Source organism: Diadema setosum, chromosome 1, assembly GCF_964275005.1.
Source record: "Diadema setosum chromosome 1, eeDiaSeto1, whole genome shotgun sequence".
NCBI lineage: Eukaryota > Metazoa > Echinodermata > Echinoidea > Diadematoida > Diadematidae > Diadema > Diadema setosum.
Window position 1 is genome coordinate 3,734,511 of NC_092685.1, and position 18,037 is coordinate 3,752,547.

Sequence of the window (18,037 nt, forward strand, 5' to 3'; positions counted from 1 at the left end):
ACGAGAAAAGTAGAGGAACGTAAACTTATGTACGTGAAAGATGAATCAGGAATCGTTTGGTCCGCATTCCATTCTCATTTTCAGTTTTAAACTGCAAAATTGTCAACCTCATGAGAAGATTTCAAAGAACAAAATGCATGATTACTGCAGCTTATTGTCTCAGCTACAACATACTTAAATTTCAGAGGAAATGAAGCAAAATCAGCTGAGATAAAGGTGCTTAAACGTTGTCAAGTCAATGGATGGTTTTAAAAAAAATCACCTCCCATAGACATAACACGTAAACTTGTCCGATTTTGCATCTTTACTTTCAATCACAATTTAAAGTATGATGACGTCATCAAATTTCAAAACCATGACATAGACTTGAAAGGCAAATGTTTAAAGTACAACATATGTGAATTTGGGATAATATTGAGCTTAAACAACAGAGATACGAGCAAATGAATGTCAGAAACAGTACCTCAAAAAAATCAATTCCACTTTTTTTATTTAAAATGACGATATGATGACGTCATCGCGTTTTCCTGGCAATATTGATACTAGCAATGTTATTTACAATTCACATACTTTTGTAATATGCAATAGAAATATAGGGTCAACGGACGATTTAAAGAGCTATGGCTAAATAAACAAAGACATGTTTTTTCACTATATTTGCAGAAAGACGCGCACGTGGAATTTCAACTTTGACGCCAGTGCATTCCTTTGTTATAGGTCGAAATCGATCGAAAATCAATGGATGTTGTTACTCAAAGTATCAGGAATCCAAATCAGTCAAAAAAATTGCATTTTCATGTTGCTTACGCCCTCTGCGCGCGAAATTGCGCGGATGGACGCGCACGCGAGAAAATGTTTGAAACGCTTAAAATTGTCTGAAACTTCGAGATTTCCCATTGGGAAGTCGTTTTGAGCCTTTTAAAATTTTGACGCGCGCGTACGCGCGCGTAATGAAGACCTGGGTAACTAGCGTTAAAAGGTAAGATAGAGCGTGACCTGAACTTCATGTCCACCGAAAATGATACAGAAATGACATCTAGTTATGAAGTTATGATCGATCATGTGACAAGGTCCGAAAATCACAAAATGGCGCCTAGATGACGTCATAGATATGTTACTGTCATGAAAACCTTATTGTGGCTAGATATTGTTATGAGACATGTTGACTGAAAATTTCATGTCATTCCGTAATGTCATTGTTGAGATATTGACGACACAAAATTGTCCAGAAAGAAAGAAGAATAAACGAGACATGAAACTCGTCACTTTAAAGACGAGTTAGGTGATACGCTTTGGGTCATCAGATATCGGTCACCAGTGATTGACAACGAAACAATTAAATATAGCGACTTTAAGTTATATTTCTGCAATAATATTTTAGCAAAGTCGATTTTTTTGGACCTTCATTATTCAGATCATATTGTTAGTAACAATGCAAACCACATGGAAAGTCCTGTACGTGTGTCTGCGTGTGCAAGTAGGCCCAAGTAGATTAACAGGTTTTCTTAGTACAGTGTATCTCTACGATGACGAACAAATATAAACACGAACAAATTGAAACACGTCAATACAGTGTTCTAAAGATCGTCTTGACTTTAATAGTGGTCTTTTAAAAATATGAACTCTAGCCCTTATTTCCATAACCAAAACTGCTATATCGAATCTTGTCATTAATATGATCAGTTTGGAGAGCTCTTAAAGCTACAAGCCTGTAAAATTTTCCAGCAATTAAGCAATGAATCATCCAATCCAGAACAAAGGAAAATACAGCGAGTGCGTGTCTTTACAGAATGGGATTTATACCCGGACGAAATATGGTGCTATATTGTACTAGTAACTACTTGCTGACTCATTTTAAGAGGTTCTGCTGGTTGGGTATCCATGTTTAGCTAAATGAATTGTAATTTGGCGATAAACAAAAATTCCCACGAGCAACAGAAACACTCTAACCTCCGATATAAAATAAGGGAAATTGCGTGTTTGTGTTCGTGGGGATGTGTATACTTGAGGAAATAGTGAAACAAATGACATAGGAGTGAAGCTGAACTGCCTAAGAAAAAAAGGAAAAATAAAGAAAGCCCTTGCAGCTACAAGCCTGTGAAATTTTCCGGCAGAAAAAGCAATGAAACGTCCAAAAACAAAACAGAGGCAAATAGAGAGAGTGTGTGTTTGTTTACATGACAATATGATTTGTACCTAGACGAAAGCGGCATTACCTCAACTAAAATAAAGAAAGAGACATAGCTTCTAACCACGTAACTAAATGGTAAGTCTTTTCGAACCAAGAGTGTGGAACGTAAGATGAATCATGACGATCACCCGTGACCGACACATCTTCAAAGGGAACAGTTAGAAGTGGAAGGAGTGTCAAGCATATTGTCTCAACAAAGCAATGAGACAATGACATTTAGGCATTCCATAATTTCGCTCTAAAATCAATGGTATTAATCATGTAGGCCTACCATTGCTTGCATAGTCCATAAACTTTGCTTTACAAACTTTCAGTGAAACGTGTCATAACATAACTATGTAACTCCATTAGCAGTGACTACTAGATAAACAAAGATATATCAAAATGAACGCTTAGCACATATAACTCAGGGGATTATAACCTGATACTCTGCTCTTCACTGCTCAGATGGCAACAACACTCATCACCTACGGCTGCGTATAGAGAAACAGCCATTACTTAAATAACAGTTTTGCCTTTTATTTGGCAGATCGACACACAACCCCTTTAAACACACTGTAATTGGCACGGAGGGACATGAAAGAACTCTTCATTAATACTAAACAGCATATGCATTCCACTCATGTGGCGCAAGATACCTCTAAAGCAACATAAAGCCTGTCTACAACTCCGTTATTGGGTCAAACAATACAGTACGAAATATCACAGAGATGAGCGAGACGGTATACACCTGGCTTAGAGTAAATCAATTCAGTTCTTTTTCCCACTCAAGTTGAAGTATTTATATAAATGCATAAATCCCCACCTTCAGTATAACAAAACAAACGTAGCGAAAAGGGAAGAGAAGACGAGAGCTGGCAAAAATATACTGCACAACTGCAATTTATAACCTTTTGTGTGACAAGTGAAGCAAAATGTATTAGATGTTATAGCAGTTGTTTTTTTAGCATAAACAGACAAATAGAGGACATGAGACACATTCGTGAAGTCCTATTCTTTATACAGTCCCACATAATTCAGATGAAATTGTTTCTGTCATGCAACCATGTGAACATTTCATGCGTGTGTCGGCGTGGGCAAGTAAGTCGATCAGACAGGATATGTAAATGAATATTTACCAATAGGTCTTTATACTGTTAAAAAACAGAAATCAAACATGGCGATAAGGTCTTTTAAGGGTCACCTTCACATTTACATGTGTATTTTCAAGTCGAAATTTCCAGTCGAACCGCTTTGGTCTCCAACACAAAACAAAGGGATATTGTGTGTGTGTGCGTATAGGTGCGGTTACATGCGAACGTGATTTCTGCATAGGTGAAGGTGTAGTACTCCATTGAAGAAAAAAGTAAAAAAAAAAAGTAAGTATTTTGTTTCGTGCTCTTGTGGGGTTCGAACCCGCAACCTCACGTCTCTGAAACGTCGCCTTTAACCACTCGGCCATACGTCTCGACGAGAAAACATGAGGAACGTAAAGTTATGTATGTCAAAGATGATTCAGTAATCGTCTGGTCGACATTCCATTCTCATTTTCAGTTTTAAACTGCAAAATTATCAACCTGATGAGATTTGCAAAAATAAAATGCGTGATTTCTGCAGCTTATTGTCTCAGCTACAACACACTATAGATTCAGAGGAAATAAAGCAAAATCAGCTGAGATAAAGGTGCTTAAACGTTGTCAAGGCAATGCATGGTTTAAAAAAAATCACCTCCCATTGACATAACACGTAAACTTGTCCGATTTTGCGTCTTTACCTTTAATCGCAATTTGAAGTGTGATGGTAAGTCTTCTCGAACTAAGAGTGTGGAACGTAAGCTTCTACGTGAAAGATGAATCATGACGATCACCCGTGACCGACAAATCTTCAAAGGGATCAGCTATTAGAAGTGGAAGCCCTCGTGCCAAGCATATTGTCTCACCAATTCCAAAGCAGTGATACTCTTACATTTAGGTATAACATAATTTCCCTCTGAAATCAATGGTATTATTCATGTACAATTGCTTGCCTTGTCCATAAACTTTGCTTTACAAACTTTCAGTGAAACGTGTCATAACATAATTCTGAATTCAGAATTCATAATTCTGTAACTCGATCCATTAGCAGTGATTGACTACATAAATAAAGATATATGACATTGAACGCTTAGCGCGTATAACTAAGGGGGATTTTAGCCTGACGCTCTGTTCTTCACTGCTCAGATACCAACAACACTCACCACATACGGCTACGTATAGAGAAACAGCCATGGCGAAAATAAGATTTTCCTTTTCTTTGGCAGATAGACGCACAACCCCTTTAAACACACTATAATTGACATGGAGGGACATGAAAAAGTTCATTACTACTACTGAGCAGTGATGCCTTGTACTCATGTGGCACAAGATACCTCTATAGCAACATAAAACCTGTCTACAATTCCGTTATTGGGTCAAACAATAACAACCTGGAATTTCAAAGAGATGAGCGAGACGCCGTTATACACCTGGCCTAGAGTTAATTCATTCAGTTGCCATTCCTGCTCCAGTTGAGTTATGTAAATTATTTTCCGACCTGTCTTGTGCAGTGTAACAGGAACAAACGTAGAGAAAAGGAAAGAGAAACGAAAGGTGGCAAGCGGGGCACTGTATACCAAGGGCAATTTACAACATTACGTATGATAAATAAAGCAAATACAACCTCCAGCCTCCGACAAAAAAAAAATGGAACTTGAGTGACTGTGTCTCGTGGGGTAGTTATATACTTGATAAGATAATACGATAAATGACATCGGAATAAAGCAGAACTGCCAAAAGAAAAACAAAGAAAGAGAGAGAGAAAAAATAATAGCGTCCTGCGGGTCTCGAACATCTCGTCCTAAGGTAGTGCATAATGACAATGCAGCGGGCTAAGCGACTATAAAGCCACACGGCTGTCCCGAAGATTGGATGTGAAATTCATAACTTAATATCATTTACAACATGAAAAAGTTCATTACTACTACTAAACAGTGATGCCTTCCACTCATGTGGCATAAGATACCTCTATAGAAACATAAAACCTGTCTACAATTCCGTAATTGGGTCAAACAATAACAACCTGGAATTTCAAAGATATGAGCGAGGCGCCATACACCTAGACTAGAATTAATCAATTCAGCTCCCATTCCTGCCAGTTATCTAAACGTACATGTTCCTACCTATCCTGTTACAATATAACAATAACCAATGAAGAGAAAAGGAAAGAGCAAACGAAAGGTGGCAAGCGGGACACTGTAACAAGGGGCAATTTACAACATTAAGTGTGACAAAATTAATGAAGCAAACCCAATCTCCAAACTCCAATACAAAACAATTAAGGGAAATAGAGCAGCCGTGTTCACGGCTTACGTATACTTGATAAAATAATACGATAAATGACATCGAGTAAAGCTGAACAGCCGAAAAAAAAAAAGAAAAAAAGGAAAAGTCCTGCGGGAGTCGAACTTCTCGCCTTTAGTCCAGTCAAAATACGACAAAAAGTGGGTTAACCCACAACTAATTGCAACAGAAACGATTCCACTTGCATTTGACCCGGAAGAGCTATTAAAATAACATATTAAAAGTTCCTTAAAATTCGAGTGGTGGATCAGTGTCTACTTTGCATAAATTCAAAATGGCCGCCACACAACCTATTTATGCCTATATCTCGGGATATATAACCCACAGAAAGTAAATTCCGGTGTCTAAACCTATGTATTTTAGGTCAAGGAATACAAATATGTTATCTTTACCAAATTTCAAGCATCCCTTTATATAGTTTTTGCATATATTTGCATATAATACCATACAAAATGGCCGCCATATTGCCTGTGTAAGCCCGTATCTTCGTATATCAGTAACGTAGTACACTCAGGAATAAGTCGCTATATGTCTGGACATAAAACCCGCAGAAAATAGATTCTGGTGTCTAAACCTTTGTTTTTTTTAGGTCAAGGAATACAATTATGATGTAAGCAGTTACTTTCAAGCTTCCCTTTATACATTTCCTGCATATATTTGCATTTAATTAAATGCAAAATGGCCGCCACAATGCCTCTACAGGCTTATATCTCTATCTGTAAAAGGTACCCAGTGATGGTGTCTGTGGTCTTGATTTTACTGCTGAGAATCACTGATGTAGAATACGTTCCACTCAGGAATAATTACCTATATTTCACTAAAAATTTGCATATATTTATACATAAATCTATTCAAAGTAAGAGTAGCTTACATCCATAAGCTACTCTACAAAAGTTTCATGAGTTTGGACATTATTGTAGATGACGATCTTGTCATATCAGGGTACCATGTCACTCACTCACTTTCTGAATAAAAGACCCAGGGGTCCAGCCCTCATCTGAGTACTAGGTTTGTTGTAAATTTGACCATGTGTTTTCAAAAGGAGGATCAAAAATCAAAAGTGGCCTCCAATAATTTGGTCCCAGCCCAAAGGCGGCCACACCTATATCAGATTTGAGGTGCCTTTGGGCATCCTGTGGCTGGGGGGGGGGGGGGATGGTTCCCATTTTACCAATATTCTACCAGCTTTTTTTTTTTTTGAAGATGAAAGAGTGAAAATTGGTCCCTATTTGGCACTAGCCCCAAGGAGGTCACCCCAGCATCTGCCACAATAATCTTGAAAGTATGCTAATACACTCACTGATGTATTTACTCAATGCTCTTCTGGTTTTATAAAAGCAGCAACTCTAGATAGAGAGGGGGACATTAGTGCCCACACATCTAAAAAAAGAAATATGTACATGTATGTATACTGTTGGACTGAAATGCATTACCAGCCTACTTCGTCATTTTATATATATTCACACACATATATAGACGAAGTAGGCTGGTAATGCATTTCAGTCCAACAGTGCTATTTATTCAAACCAAATTTTCGACGAATACATTTGTCTTCCTGAAGGTCGACAATGGCAATTCTGAAGAAAGACGAATGTATCCGTCGAAAATTTGGTCTGACTAAATAGCACTTTTGGACTGAAATGCATTACCACCCTACTTCGTCATCTTTTCTGTACTGGTACCAACACGCGGACTACAAGTATTATATATATATATATATATATATATATATATATATATATATATATATATATATAGAGAGAGAGAGAGAGAGAGAGAGAGAGAGAGAGAGAGAGGGAGAGATTATAATGTGTACTAGTAATATTTCGAAAAGAAGATAAAACTGCGAAACTTAAAACTATGCAGTCTCCAAGATATTCATCTTTGTACTTTTTACCTAGCTCTGTTATAGCTGGTTCTACTTTGTGTGTGTGTGTGTGTGAGAGAGATTTTTTTTTTTTATGATAGATTCCTTAATTTGGGGGTTTTGGGACCTTTTGGACATGGTGTCTATTTAAACAACTTGATACGAGTAGTCTGTCATCCTTGGAATGCTACTTGCCTAGTTTGTTGAAAATCTGTCAATACATGGGGTCTTAAAAGAGAATCTGAAAATGGTTTTTGAAAATGCATGCATGACTGTCGGTGGACGCCAGAAGATAAATGATGGCTATTTGCAATATTAGCTTGAACCTTTGCTTTGCCTTTTTGCTGTCTTGAACCTATGGCTAAGATGAATTCAAAATCTAATGAATCAAAGTCATTGGATTTCAAGAAAACTTTCTTCCGTTTCAAGTACGGATTCATTTTCATTTTCTGGCTTGCGATAATACAGATACTTACAAAGGTATGTAATAATATAATATATATACATACATATATATATATATATATATATATATATATATATATATATATATATATATAGATCAATGATAAAAGTGTAAAACATGTAAACTCGCTTACACTCAAAGTGTTCTATGCGTTTACCATAAACTCTGGACTAGGATAGTGTGAAATTGCAGTTGATTAATCTAAAGCAAACAGGATCCTGGTTTCATTTCATACTGACAAAAAGAAAAGTGGTAAGTCTCACATTTGTTGTAACTGTGTTGATGTCTTTCAAGAATGCTATTTATTCCTAGTCACCAATTAGAACAGCATCATCTGACTCCGCAAATATTTTAGAAATATAACATTACAATTTTGTGTCTGATCTATAATGGCCCGCATCTGCCACTGATATGGGTTGTGTGCAGTCAAATCTGTTTGCCCTGCAACTATACACTACCAGCAACTATACATTACCAGTTGCTAACAGCCTGTCTTACAGGTGCATCAGACTTCCTTCAGGAGTTCCTTAATAGCCGCAGCTTTGTCTGTAGTGATCAGAACATATTTTTGACTAAAAATCTTCCTCAAATCGTCCCAATTCCAATGATTGTATAATTTCCCTTCTACTGTTTAACTCGGAGAAAAGCTGCTGCTGAAGTGGAGGGAAGGGACCTTTTGGAAGTGTTAGGAACAGAAAATGATGTTATGTATTTTGTTTTTTATCTGACGTCTGACTGCTTTTTCGCCTGCAAAATTGAATTCAGCCTTCATGCTGCTCGCATTTCCAAAAAAAAAAAAAAATTGTGTGTTGATGAAAATGTTATTAGTGCGAAGCCTGAATGCAATAGGAAACATTTAAATAAAGGTGCAGATACAGCACTAAAAATGGTAAAAGTAACACTTATCTGAATTTATAAGCATTTTATGAGCTTGAAGCCAATGGGAAGGATGCTGTTTGTATTGATCGACTGATGAATCCAGAGTACTAGGAATAGACATGTTAAGGCATTTCCTTTTTCTTTTCTTTCTTTTTTTTTGTTTTTGGCTGTTTTCTGTAAGTCATTGGGTAAAACCGCGCAAAAATATGACAAAATCCACTTCCATACAACTTATCACGGTCATATGTTGCTCATTGATAAACATGCCTTTGCCAAAAGTTTTGCAACAAAAGACACAAGTATCGACTAAACATGGATGCAAATCATCGCAGGTAAGGAAAAAGATGTTTGAAAAAAATCTGCTGAATGATTTAAGACCAATTTTTGTGTGGTTACACCTTAAGCACACTTTGAAAGCTATATGAGATAATATGACAAGAACATCCTCTAAACTAATGTCCAAACTCATGAAACTTTTGTAGAGTAGCTTATGGATAATCATGATCTTGATGACTCCCCCCCCCCCCCCAAAAAAAAAAAAAAGAAAGAAAAGTATTGCAATGTAGACACAAGTATAAGCAGTAAACATGAGGGCAAATTACACGATATAATACATTAAATATCGTGCAATCATAAAAATCTTTTTAACGATTCCTACTACATAATTTGAGACTTTGCTGTTGTGTACCTATTGAGCACACTTTGGAAGCTAAGTTGAGATTACAGTTAAATAAAGATATGTTCTATTCGATGCTCCTTACAGTTGTTTTCTGTTCTGAGGTTTTATCTAAAGAAGTTTAGAGTGAGTTTAATGTAATACAATACTTTTAATCAATGCAAGAATATAAAACTGGATGTAAGGATAATCATTAAGGTTGTGAATGGAATTCTAACAATTTTGCCCTTAAAATTTTGGATGTAGAAATTACAGTAGAATTAACGTTCTGTAGCTCGTATTCGTATATCTGAAATTATATTCACGATAAAAATTTAAATGGATTTATGCATAAATATAGCTATGCAAATTTTTAGTGAAATATAGGTAATTATTCCTGAGTGGAACGTATTCTACATCAGTGATTCTCAGCAGTAAAATTAAGACCACAGACACCATCACTGGGTACCTTTTATAGATAGAGATATAAGCCTGTAGAGGCATTATGGCGTCCAATTTGCATTTAATTAAATGCAAATATATGCAGAAAATGTATAAAGGGAAGCTTGAAAGTTACTGCTTATATCATAATTGTATTTCCTGACCTAAAAAACATAGGTTTAGACACCAGAATCTATTTTCTGCGGGTTTTATGTCCAGATATATAGCGACTTATTCCTGAGTGTGCTACATTAATGATATACAAAGATACGGGCTTGCACAGGCAATATGGCGGCCATTTTGTATGTAATTATATGCAAATATATGCAAAAACTATATAAAGGGATGCTTGAAAGTTGCTAAAGATAACATATTTGTATTCCTTGACCTAACATACATAGGTTTAGACACCGGTATTTACTTTCTGTGGGTTATATATCCCGAGATATAGGCATAAATAGGTTGTATGGCGGCCATTTTGAATTTATGCAAATTAGACACTGATCCACCACTCGAATTTTAGGGAACTTTTAATATGTCATTTTGATAGCTCCTCCGGGTCAAATGCAAGTGGAATCGTTTCTGTTGCAATTAGTTGTGGGTCATTTCATATTTTGACTGGACTACTTCCCGTATGGCGTCATGAACACCCAGCGCGCTAAGCGATTACGCCAAATGGCTGTCCTGAAGATCGTTTGCGAAACTTAAATTTTTAATTATACAATCGTGACTGTTGACGGAGATGGCGCTATTCAACTTCCCACAAGTGGCCGCGTGGATTCGACCAATATACAGTTGCAAACAACGATCGCCAATCGTTCCGTACAGATTGCATTCTCATTTTCAGTTTTTAACTACAAAATTGTCGACCTCATGAGGAGATTTTAAAATATAAAATGCATGATGACTGCAGCTTATTGTCTGAGCTACAACATACATAAGTTTCAGAGGAAATGGAGCAAAATCAGCTGAGATAAAGGTGCTTAAACGTTGTCAAGTCAATGCATGGTCTAAAAAAAAATCACCTCCCATAGACAATACACGTAAATTTGTCCGATTTTGAGTCTTTACCTTTAATCACAATTTAAGGTATGATGATGTCATCAAATTTCAAAACCATGACATTGATTTGAAAGGCAAATGTTCAAAGTAAAACATATCTGAATTTGGGATAATATTGAGCTTAAACAAGAGAGATACGAGCAAATGAATGTCAGAAACAGTACCTCAAAAAAATTAATTCCACTTTTTTGATTTCAGATGATGATATGATGACGTCATAATGTATTTCGGGAAATATTGATGCTTGAAATGTTATTTCCAATTCATATGCTTTTGTAATATGCAATAAAAACATAGGGTCACCCTGCGTTTTAAAGAGCTATGGCGAAATAAACAAAGACATGTTTTTCGCTATATTTCCACATAGACGCGCACACGAAATTTCAACTTTGACGCCAGCGCATTCCTTTGTTATAAGTCAAAATTGATCGGAAATCATTGGATATTGTTACTTAATGTATCAGGAATCCAAATCTGTCAAAACAATTGCATTTTCATGTTGCTTACGCGCACTGCGCGCGAAAATGCGCGGACGGACGCCTACGCGCGGAACGCTTAAAATTGTCTGAAACTTCGAGATTTCCCATTGGAAAGTTGTTTTGAGCCTTTTAAAAGTTTGATGCGCGCGTACGCGCGCGTAATGATGTCCTAGGTAATTAGCATTAACATGTAAGATAGAGCGTGACCTAAACTTAATGTCCACAGAAAATGATACAGAAATGACCTTTAGTTATGAAGTTATGATCGATCATGTAACATGGTCCGAAAATCACAAAATGGCGCCTAGATGACGTCATAGATATGTTACTGTCATGAAAACCTTATTGTGGCTAGATTTTGTCATGAGACATGTTCCCTGAAAATGTCATGTTATTCCGTAATGTCATTCTTGAGATATTGACGACACAAAATTGTCCAGAAAGAAAGAAGAACGAGACATGAAAACTCGTCACATTGAGGACGAGTTAGGTGATACGCTTGTGGTCATCAGATGACGGTCATCTGTGATCGACAAAGAAAAGAATGTGATATAGGCACCTTGAAGTTATATTGAGCGTGCATGCGAAACCGTTTCTGTAACCACTCTGCCACGGGTCATCCACGGAAATGGTAAGACAAAAAAAAAAAAAAACAATGTATAGATATAACAGGGGGAAAGTCAATGCCCACTCAACTAACGTGGCCTGGTGAACATCTATTGCATTGCTAGACGGAGAAGCGGCCCTGTAACGACTGAGGTCACTATGCCATTTCTGGCAACTTGGGAAAAATACGTCCCGCAGACATAAAACCTATAATCGGCTGGTTTTGATACCTTGCCTTTAATCACAATTTTCAGTGTAATGACGTCATCAAATTACAAAACAATGACATCGTCTTGAAAGACAATTGTTCAAAGTACAACACCTCAGTCGTCGTCATTACATACTATGATCGGTTTGACAAAGTCAACCTGCAAAATGTTGCTGCAGTCGAAGCAATGTGGTCTCCAACACACAAAAAAGAGGGATATGGCGTGTGTGTGTGTCTGTGTGTGTGTATAGGTGCGTTTATATACGAACGTGATTTCTACATGGACGAATATGAAATACAAAATTGAAGAAAAAAAGTAAAATAAAAAAAAAAATGTTTCGTGATCTTGTGGGGTTCGAACCCGCAATCTCACGTCTCTGAGACGGCGCCTTTAACCACTCGGCCATACGTCTCGACGAGAAAATATGGGGAACGTAAACTTATGTATGTGAAAGATACATGGGGAATCGTTTTGTCCACATTCCATTTTCATTTTCAGTTTTAAACTGGAAAATTGTCAATCTGATGAGGAGATTTCAAAGAATAAAATGCATGATTACTGCAGCTTATTGTCTCAGCTACAACATATTAAAGTTTCAGAGGAAATGAAGCAAAATCAGCTGAGATAAAGGTGCTTAAACGTTGTTAAGTCAATTGATGCTTTTAAAAAAAATCACCTCCCATAGACAATACACGTAAACTTGTCCGATTTTGCGTCTTTACCTTTAATCACAATTTAAGGTATGATGACGTCATCACATATCAAAAGCATGACATGGACTTAAAAGGCAAATGTTCAAAGTACAACATATCTGAATTTGGGATAATATTGAGCTTAAACAACAGAGATACGAGCAAATGAATGTCAGAAACAGTACCTTAAAAAAATTAATTCCACTTTTTTGATTTCAGATGACGATATGATGACGTCATATTGTAATTATGGAAATAATGATACTTGAAACGTTATTTTCAATTCATATGCTTTTGTAATATGCAATAAAAACATAGGGTCACCTGACGTTTTAAAGAGCTATGGCGAAATAAACAAAGACATGTTTTTTCACTATATTTGCACATAGATGCGCATGCGAAATTTCAACTTTGACGCCAGTGCATTGCTTTGTTATTTGTCAAAATCTATCAGAAATCAATGGATATTGTTACTCAAAGTATCAGGAATCCAGATCAGTCAAAAAATGTGCATTTTCATGTTACTGACGCGCTGTGCGCGCGAAAATGCGCGGACGGACGCGCACGCGCAAAATTGTTTGAAACGCTTAAAATTGTCTGAAACTTCGAGATTTCCCATTGGAAAGTTGTTTTGAGCCTTTTAAATGTTTGACGCGCGCTTACGCGTCCTAGATGACGTCCTAGGTAATTAGCATCTGAGAAAGAAAGATAGAGCGTGACCTGAACTTTATGTCCACAAAAACTGATACAGAAAGGACCTTTAGTTATGAAGTTATGATCGATCATGTAACATGGTCCGAAAATCACAAAATGGCGCCTAGATGACGTCATAGATACGTTACTGTCATGAAAACCTTATTGTGGCTAGATATTGTCATGAGACATGTTGACTGAAAATGTCATGTTACTCCGTAATGTCATTCTTGAGATATTGACGACACAAAATAGGCCAGAAAGAAAGAAGAACGAGACATGAAAACTCGTCACATTGAGGACGAGTTAGGTGATACGCTTGTGGTCATCAGATGACGGTCATCTGTGATCGACAAAGAAAAGAATGTGATATAGGCACCTTGAAGTTATATTGAGCGTGCATGCGAAACCGTTTCTGTAACCACTCGGCCACGGGTCATCCACGGAAATGGTAAGACAAAAAAAAAAAAAAAAAACAATGTATAGATATAACAGGGGGAAAGTCAATGCCCACTCAACTAACGTGGCCTGGTGAACATCTATTGCATTGCTAGACGGAGAAGCGGCCCTGTAACGACTGAGGTCACTATGCCATTTCTGGCAACTTGGGAAAAATACGTCCCGCAGACATAAAACCTATAATCGGCTGGTTTTGATACCTTGCCTTTAATCACAATTTTCAGTGTAATGATGTCATCAAATTACAAAACAATGACATCGTCTTGAAAGACAATTGTTCAAAGTACAACACCTCAGTCGTCGTCATTACATACTATGATCGGTTTGACAAAGTCAACCTGCAAAATTTGCTGCAGTCGAAGCAATGTGGTCTCCAACACACAAAAAAGAGGGATATGGCGTGTGTGTGTGTCTAGGTGCGTTTTTTTACGAACGTGATTTCTACATGGACGAATATGTAATACAAAATTGAAGAAAAAAAACAGTAAAGTAGCTATGTATTTTGTTTTGTGATCTTGCGGGGTTCGAACCCGCAACCTCACGTCTCTGAGACGTCGCCTTTAACCACTCGGCCACACGTCTCGACGGGAAAATATGGGGAACGTTATGGACTTGAAAGACAGTTGTCCAATATATAACACATTCATCGTACGTTGTCAGTTTGCTATTGACATGACGATCTATCGCACAAAAAATGAGGCAGGTATTAGTACCTGTATGAAATTATTATAGGCATGGTTATCAAATTGCCCTAAAATATCCTTATAATTGCCTTATTTTTACACACAGTTATGCTATCCCTTTAAACTCGTCACAGTTTAATTAGAATCATTAACATCATACATTAGTACCATATTCAGTTCCATAGCTGATCACGTTTGCTAATCAATTAAGATTAATTGTCTAGAATGTGTCATATGGCCAACCTGTATACACACGTATATACACACACAATGCTAAATGTATGTATCAAACATCTGTAACACAACTTTGAACTAACTGTAGGAATTATCGCTGCACTTATCATCCATACTTTTTATCACTATCTGAAACTCCACAAAAACCACTAATTGACAAATAATCATCAATACAGAAGACTGAGTACCTTTTTTTACAATGTATAGCTTGTTACATGTATAAATCAGCACAAAGTAACCACGACTACATTGTGTTACTGAATTGATATGAACAAATTTCATTTTGTAACAATATACTACATCAGTTTGAAAAGCCCAGCCTGCAAAACTATGATTTTGCAGCAGTCGAAGTAATGCAGTCTCCAACGCAAAACAAAGGTTTACCGTGTGAGTGTGCGCGTATAAGTGTGTTTACATGCAAACGTGATTTCTACATGGACGAAGGTGTAGTACTCCATTGAAGAAAAAAAGTAAAAAGAAAATCATTATTTTCTTTCGTGCTCTTGTGAGGATCGAACCCGTACGTGTGCAACCTCACGTTTCTAAGACGACGCCTCTAACCACTCGGCCATACGTCTCGACGAGAAAATTAGAGGAACGTAAACTTATGTACGTGAAAGATGAATCAGGAATCGTTTGGTCCGCATTCCATTCTCATTTTCAGTTTTAAATTGCAAAATTGTCAATCTCATTAGGAGATTTCAAAGAATAAAATGCATGATTACTGCAGCTTATTGTCACAGCTACAACATACTTAAGTTTCAGAGGAGATGAAGCAAAATCAGCTGAGATAAAGGTGCTTAAACGTTGTCAAGTCAATGCATGGTTTCTAAAAAAATCACCTCCCATAGACATAACACGTAAACTTGTCCGATTTTGCGTCTTTACCTTTAAACACAATTTAAAGCATGATGACGTCATCAAATTTCAAAACTATGACATGGACTTGAAAGGTAAATGTTCGAAGTACATCATATCTGAATTTGGGATAATATTGAGCTTAAACAACAGAGATACGAGCAAATGAATTTCAGAAACAGTACCTTAAAAAAATTAATTCCACTTTTTTGATTTCAGATGATGATATGATGACGTCATAATGTATTCATGGAGATATTGATACTTGAAACGTTATTTCCAATTCATATGTTTTTGTAATATGCAATAAAAACATAGGGTAACCAGACGTTTTAAAGAGCTATGGCGAAATAAACAAAGACATGTTTTTCGCTCTATTTGCACATACACGCGCACACGAAATTTCAACTTTTACGCCAACGCATTCCTTTGTTATAGGTGAAAATTGATCGGAAATCAATGGATATTGTTACTTAATGTATCAGGAATCCAAATCTGTCAAACAATGTGCATTTTCATTTTGCTTACGCGCACTACGCGCGAAAATGGGCGGACGGACGCAAACGCGCGAAACGCTTAGAATTGTCTGAAACTTCGAGATTTCCCATTGGTAAGTTATTTTGAGCCTTTTAAAAGTTTGACGCGCGCGTACGCGCACGTAATAATGTCCTAGGTAATTAGCATTAAAATGTAAGATAGAGCGTGACCTGAACTTAATGTCCACCGAAAATGATACAGAAATGACCTTTAGTTATGAAGTTATGATCGATCATGTAACATGGTCCGAAAATCACAAAATGGCGCCTAGATGACGTCATAGATATGTTACTGTCATGAAAACCTTATTGTGGCTAGATAGTGTCATGAGACATGTTCCCTGAAAATGTCATGTTATTCCGTAATGTCATTCTTGAGATATTGATGACACAAAATTGTCCAGAAAGAAAGAAGAATAAAAAGAAATAAAGAGAGATTTTGACAATCACAATAGGTGATACGCTGATAGCGTATCACCTAATAAGAAACGAGATATGAAACTCGTCACACTGAAGACGAGTTAGGTGATACGCTTGGGGTCATCAGATGTCGGTCATCCGTGATCGACAAAGAAAAGAATGTAATATAGCACCTTGAAGTTATAATGAGATACTTAGTTGAACTTTTTTGGGGGCCTACATTTATTATTCAGATCACATTTGTTTTTCTGTCACACAAACTATGTGGAAATTCTGTGCGTGTACGACTAAGTCGATTTACGGACTTTTTGAGCCTCAATTGCGCGGCCGAGCCCCGCAATTTAGTCCATTTACACTGCCGGGCTCGGCCGCGCTTTTGATTCAAACCTTTCAATATTTTGTCGTAGTGGCGCTCTACTTGTAAACAAACGCAATTTGGTATTGTCTGGTTTTCAGATCCTTTGGCAACTGAATTCCGTGGCGACGAAGTCGCCTTTCGGGCAAAGGCCTTTGCCGAAGGAGAAAATCCTTTGCAGGACAAAACCACCTTAAACTATACTAGTTTTCGACGTTGAAGTGGTTAATATCCTGAATAGCGAAATAGTACAGGCGAGTGTTTGGAAGCCACAATAAAATTGGCCGCGCATTTAGCCCAGTTTCCGTTTACACTGAGAAAAAGGCCGGGCGCGACCGCGGCTCAGCCGCGGCCGAGACCACATTAGCGTGGCCTAATGCGAGGCCATTTTGGCCCCGCATTTGGCCTTTTGCACGTTTACACCGAAATGAAGGCGGTCTCGGCGCGGCCGAGCCGCGGCCGAACCTCGCACTGTAAACGGGATCCAAGTGATCCTCGGCACGTACAAACAAAACATGACAATTAAGTGTTTATAACCATCCTGGCTTTAACAGTGGCCTTTTAAAATATGACCTTTGACCATTATTTACATAACCAATATGACTCCCTCTCATCTTGCTATCATAGTGATCAGTTCAAAGAGCTCTTACAGCTATATACAAGCCTGTGAGATTTACAAGCAGTAAATCCAATGAAGCCTCCGATACAAAACAAGGGATATAGAGCAAGTGAGTCTGTTTACATGAGAATGTGATTTATACCTGGACGAAAGTGATATCTCAATTAAAGAGAAAAGGGCAAAAGAAAAACGGGCCAAACGTACGGCTCCAGCGAAAGAGACATCGCCTTTAACCATGTAACTATAGGTCTCCTCCAACTAAGAGTACACTTCGAAC

At 37.3% G+C, this 18,037-nt stretch overlaps 1 protein-coding gene across 1 annotated transcript in view; it reads left to right on the forward strand.

Annotated features, from left to right (window-relative positions):
- Positions 1-9,071: 9,071 nt before the first annotated feature.
- The window catches only part of LOC140232830 (poly [ADP-ribose] polymerase tankyrase-like), a 93,575-nt gene continuing 84,609 nt past the window's right edge, over positions 9,072-18,037 (forward strand). Inside the window, exon 1 of the mRNA XM_072312947.1 lies at positions 9,072-9,091. Within this exon, the coding sequence (XP_072169048.1) occupies positions 9,072-9,091 (20 nt within the window). The remainder of the gene's footprint in view (positions 9,092-18,037) is intronic.